The 6,044-nt window shown below is 33.7% G+C and overlaps 1 protein-coding gene across 1 annotated transcript; it reads left to right on the top strand.

Moving 5' to 3' along the window:
* The first annotated feature begins 4,451 nt into the window (after nt 1-4,451).
* Nucleotides 4,452-5,055, top strand: LOC129315898 (mitochondrial inner membrane protease ATP23-like). The gene is given in 2 exon segments (XM_054960050.1): nt 4,452-4,906; nt 4,909-5,055. Coding segments are annotated over 2 exon segments (570 nt in total). The 5' UTR covers nt 4,452-4,476; the 3' UTR covers nt 5,049-5,055.
* Nucleotides 5,056-6,044: the final 989 nt, after the last annotated feature.

Here is a 6,044-nt window from a genome sequence, read left to right as displayed (position 1 = left end):
AACTTATCTTTCTATTAAAAATAATTCTATTTGAAGCACTATTAGATACTAAATACGAGCATTTCATTTAGTGAGAATTCAAATTTTGATTCATTACATTGTTAAAGACTAACATCTTTTGCTAGACTCAACTCATGTTAATATAGTGCAATGAGATTTAATTACAAACAAGTAATAATAATAATAATAATAATACTAATAACAACAGAAAATATAAATTTGAGACCCTACACTTTACTTGCATTTTGCTATGGTTTCTTGCACTTTTTTTTTTAATATTTTAGGCTCTTGTACTTTTATTTTTCAGTGTTTTAGATCCCTCTATAAATAAAATGTAGAGACCTTGAAAGAATATAAAGCACAAAAAATAAAAATAAAAATATAGAGATATAAAACATCAAAAAAAAAATATAGAGAATAACAGCAAAATAGCAATGAAGTGTAAAGATTTAAAGTTATATTTTTTAATAATAATCACTATTAATACTTTTATCAATTTTTTATTTTAAAAAGCATAAAATAAAATAAAAATTAAAATATCAATCTGGATCATCTAAGTTTATAAGATCCAAATCTATTTCAATAGCGGTGGAGGGGGAGGAGGGAAGCCCAGACCTCATATAGAAACAACGTTTTCATGAATTCTATAAACCAATAACAAGAGGAGATGGTACGCAATAGAGCTAGCCCTACAAAATCAAGAGGACTTGGAAGATTACTATAACTAACAATTCCGTAATTAAGTAACAAAGCACTGGAAAATCCAAGAGCCCAATAGCATGCCCTCTTTGATCCATGAAAAAGAAACTGAAACACCTTCATAAGTTCTTGCCTGTCCGTCCATTTCCATTCCTCTCTCAATCCTGGCAATGGCTTCGTGATCACAGACCTCATCCTCAGTGCTGAAACCAAACACAACAATGGAAATGGAAGTGTCATCATGGTGAGCGTAAAGATCTCAACACTTGACATTCTCAACAGATTCTTAATCACCCAGAATGAGGAAACCCAGTAAACCACATTGAGAATAATAGTCCCTCCAAAAACTATCGTAGCAACATAACAAAACCCTACGAATTCCGTCAAGAAAGCATCCCGTGTGGTCATCTTCAATGAGCTCATTTTCTTCATACAATGGCGAATCATGAGAATCATCGACAGCTGGATTCTAATGATCCGAAGCTCTGCACTAGAACGCTCGGATAAATTTGATCGGTCATGTAAGCGATCCAAGCTCCAGAGTTGATCTCAACCACGCTAAGAATCGCCAATGCGTTTTTCAAACCCTCAATGTTCTTCGCCAAATTTAAGAATGACTCTCGCATCTCTCTTTCCAGTAATGAATTGTGGCTTTGTCTGGGGAATCGATCCTCACAGATATCAGATTTTGAGGGGAAGCCTTTCCGATTAACTGGCGAAGACGTAGGCTTCCTTGGTCCCTTGGAAGAAGAAGTACCAAACGAAGACGATCTTAGGAAATTATGTTCCGGGATTTTGGGTTTCTGCAGAGCGGTGATTGATGATGGGGATGAAGCAATTATAGAAGCAAGAGGGAGAGAGAATTGATAAAGTGATTTTGTAATTGTGTCGCAAGGCAGAGATTGTGAGCGGAGAGAAAATGAACGAGAAGATGTTAACAGCTTGGAGCCAAACCTTCGTGAAATCAACGATGCCATGACTGTAAAATTAGTGAGATGCGGTTTCTACAATCAAAAGATATGAAAACCCTTGGTACGTCTTGAAGAAAAGGTGTCAATGAAGAAAAACATGATAAAAGAAAAAAGAATACGGGTAAAAGGCAACTATTAAGAAGACTGGTGAATTAATGAAATAGTTCTATGATTAATTGAAAATTTTAAATGAGTTTATATGTTATAATTTTATTATAAGGTAAAAAAATAAAAATACTTACAAAGTCGAGGAGCATTCACTAGTTTAAAATAAAAAAAATGCTTGAATATCTATAAAATTATTTTTTGAGGGGCATTTATGACTAAATTGTTAAATTTTATACTCATAACTTAATAGTCAACATTGTTAACTTTTAATAGTTTGGTCAAAGATGTCTTAAAAAAATAATTTCACAAGTGCTCATGCACTTTTTCTTATTCTAAATTACTGAATGCTCCTTACTCCTGTGTGTGTGTGTGTTTTAGGTAAAGTATAAATTTAACTACCAATTATTTTTTAAGGATAAGGATAATTAGATAACTTATACTATGAGGTGATACAAAATAAATATTAAAATATTAAAAATGAAGCACCCAACATCCCCCATTAATTTCAAGCTAACAAACGTTTATTTTAAAATGGTGAGATCTGCATTCATCATCTCTCTTTGTCTTTCCACTGCAAAAACTTCTCACGAACCTCATCTTCCCCCTAAATGAAAAGACCATCAAGAATCTTATCTTCTCTACCTTCATCGTCACTATGTGCTACTCTGCTTCTTTGATTTCTCCTCTAATCTGTGACATCAAACTTTGTTTATCATAAGAATATTGCTAAAGATTGGTCATATAGTTAGAGAAAGAAATAGTGTCACCTTATTATGACTCTTCCAACAAAGTTCTAGTAGGCACCTGTATAGGCTCTTCACTTATTGTACACCTTAATTGTCTTGTTGGAAAGATCTCTAGGGTTATCAATGTTGAACATGAGTGTCTCATTCCACTAAGGATTCAAGTCCTTGAGCTTAGTTTGAGTCTTTTGCTTTTGCTTGTCAAATTTTACTTCCACAAAGGGGCTAGTTAAGCCTTCTCCATCTTTAGGTATCAAGTCACTCACATCTAGAACTTCCACCACAAATGAGGTAGATTGATGCTTTTATCCCTTGTTATGATGATTAATGGCCTTATTATCATTTTTGTGTGTCTTTGTAGCACTCTTGACTCTGATGTTCAGACACTAAGCATTCTTTGCCTAATATTAGGCATCCATTAAGTTCATTGATGGGGATGTGGTCTTCAATCTTTTTATTTGACTACTAAAGTTGATATTTCTTAATGAGGGAGCAATGGTATCAATGGCGATCAAAGGAAGGAGGGAGGAAGGAGCAGTGGCATTGATGGTAACAAAACCAAGTCTGTGTGAGAGAGACAACTCAAATTTGAGGGAGGAAGGGGGGGGAATCAAAGGAAGGAGAGAGTAATGGCATCAATAGAAGCGACATGTGTGAAGTTGACGAAGAAGAAGAGGTTCACAATTTAAGCAACACAAGGGGTCTGTGGTACAACCATTTGTGTATTTTGAGTGAACCTCATCATAACAATAAATATTTGTTAGCTTAAAATTAATAAAAATTATTGGGTGTTTTGTTTTTGATAATTCAAGATTTATTTCACACTATCATGAGCTATTCAGTGATTCTTTAAAAATAGTTAATGAGTAAATTTATATTTTTATCCTTTTTTTAACAATCAAAATAAGAAAAACTACTCTTGTTCTATCTCTTCTTATTATTGATTACAATTTTTCATAAAATGCATTCAAGAGTGAGCTAAGATAAATAATTCAGCTATTCTATAGACGATATTTTTAAAAATATATGTTCTAATCATAAGAATCCATAATGCTGTCTTGGTCTGACACGTGTCCCGGGGGCATGTAGATGTGGCCATGCTAACTTTCAGCCGTCATGGCTGATTTGGACAAAAAACAAATTTAAAGTGACTTTGTACCCAAAAAAATTCAATTTGAACTCACAAGCAAATTATCAATAATGAAATTAAATTTAGTTAATTTTCAGCATAATTCAAATTTATTAACAATTAAATGTCCATCCCTTTTTTTTAGTAAAATATTATGTAGTTTTAATAAATACTAAACTGTTAATAATTAAATTGATGTAGGCTAGCAAAAAAAAATTGATGTAATTTTCAACATATTCAAATCGACACCATAAATTTAAGAGACGACTAATTATTTTCAGCCTAAAGAAATGATCAAGGAAAAATATGATAATATTATATTTTTTTTAGTTCTTATAGTTTTATTGTATCATGTCTGGTCCCTTAAATTTAATTTGCCTATAATGTTAGTCCTCATAATTTTAAAACAAATTATTGTTGTGTTTTCTCAATAATCAATTACACATGTCGGTTTAAAAAAAGAAATAACTAAGAAAATTGAAGGAAGAAAAATTAGAATACAAAACCATACAAAATCTTTCATGTTTCATATTCTTCAATTTAAAAAAAAACTAATATATTGAGAAATAAATTGGGTCAATAATACTGTTGTTCATTTTGTTCTTAACAAGCAAAAGGCATTGGAAACCGAAATCAATTGGGCCTAAAAGCCCAGTACAGGCCCATAACTGATGAAAGAGTGAGTTGGAGAAAAGGACAAAAGATTCTAACTGACCCTGTTGTGCACAGTGGAATAGCTCCCGCCACCTGATTTTTCGCCTTCTTCCGTTATTCTGCAATCCTGAGTTGGCGAGTGTGAGTTCGTTTATCTGTCGTACCACAGCGAATGGAAGAGGACAAGAGGGATTCGTCTGCCTCTCACGGAGGCGGCAAAACTGTGAAACAATGCGAATCAATGATTCAAAGAGGCCGCCAAACTCCAATCGCAAGGTTTTTGACGGAAAGCATGGAGAAAGCCGGTTGTCCTGTGGGGAACAATTTCTTCAAAGCTGTAAATTGCACGAAGAACGTTTCCGGTGGGTACGTCCCTGGTTATGGGATAATATTGTGTATGAATAAGATTCATCTACAAGATGAGGTCAACCAGGTGATAGCTCACGAGCTGATTCATGCGCTGGACGAGTGTCGTGCTGCCAATTTGGATTGGACTAATTGTGCTCACCATGCTTGTAGTGAGATCCGAGCTAATCACCTGAGTGGAGACTGTCATTTCAAGCGCGAATTGCTCCGAGGGTACTTGAAATTACGCGGCCGGGAGCCGAATGCGTGAAACGAAGAGCTCTGTCATCGTTGTCTGGAAACCCTCATTGCTCCGATGAAGCAATCGCCAAGTACGCCATGGAATCCGTTTGGGATATTTGTTACAATGACACGCAGCCCTTTGACAGAGCTCCATAAAGTTATGTGTAATATCACTGTTTTAATTGCTTTGGATAATTTTTAACAAGAATTACGTATAAATCCCATACAATACATTTAAATATTACAACTTTTATTAAAATTGTCATTTTTCATTGTTCAAATGTCAATGAACTTCATAATATTTAATTAAATTGTCATTTTTCATTGTTCAAATGTCAATGAACTTCATAATATTTAATTGTATTGTCTGAAATTTCAAAATAATTCTCTCTAATTTTTATTTGAAGAGTAGTCATGTAAGATTGTCATTCACCAATATGTGGAGTGAAATGTCTCCATCATTTGACAAAATCAATCAATTTTTTTTGCCTTGGTGTAATTAATCTCATATTAAAGAGTCTCACAAGTGATATGAATTTTATAAATTTAAAGGATTCTCTTTTTAAATGTGTAGTTATAATATTAATGCTTTCATTAAGAAAAAAATCTAATGAAGAGTGTCACTTATAAAGCTTTCTCACCAATAAGACTTTCAATGAAGTAGAGTTATCAGGAACATTAACTTTTAAATAAACTGACATTGTAATGAGTCATGCATCAAAAAGTGTCATAAATGATGTGGCCAAGTTTATGAGCTCATGAGTTCTCCCACCCAATAAAATCTTTTAGAATAGACTCTCAACTACATGCTTGGGCTAACACTTCCTTGCATCCCATTCAAAGTGAATTGTTTCAATGGACGTTGGTCAATTTGGTTTTCACAATCCAGCATTGGTGAATGTTGTTTTGCATGTAGGGCTCAGTATGATTCAGCTTGCATTTACAGCATTCATTATCTGTTTTTATACTTCATAATTAGGTTTGGACTGTATAGTGGAGAAGCATATCAAAGAAGCTTCGAACAGGTAACAGGGGTAAAAGTTGAAACGGGACCTGATTGGAAAGCTAGAGGACTTTTTTCTTTTTTCTTTTTTTTTCGCTTGTAGCTGCTCTATTTTGCTGTTGCTAAGTTTTCTTTTTCCGGTGTTGCTG

This window comes from Prosopis cineraria, unplaced genomic scaffold (genome assembly GCF_029017545.1).
Source record: "Prosopis cineraria cultivar Desert tree isolate PC_DT_omini unplaced genomic scaffold, ASM2901754v1 PC7, whole genome shotgun sequence".
NCBI lineage: Eukaryota > Viridiplantae > Streptophyta > Magnoliopsida > Fabales > Fabaceae > Prosopis > Prosopis cineraria.
Note: the sequence above shows the minus strand (reverse complement) of the source record. Positions and strands in the feature narration are given on the sequence as shown.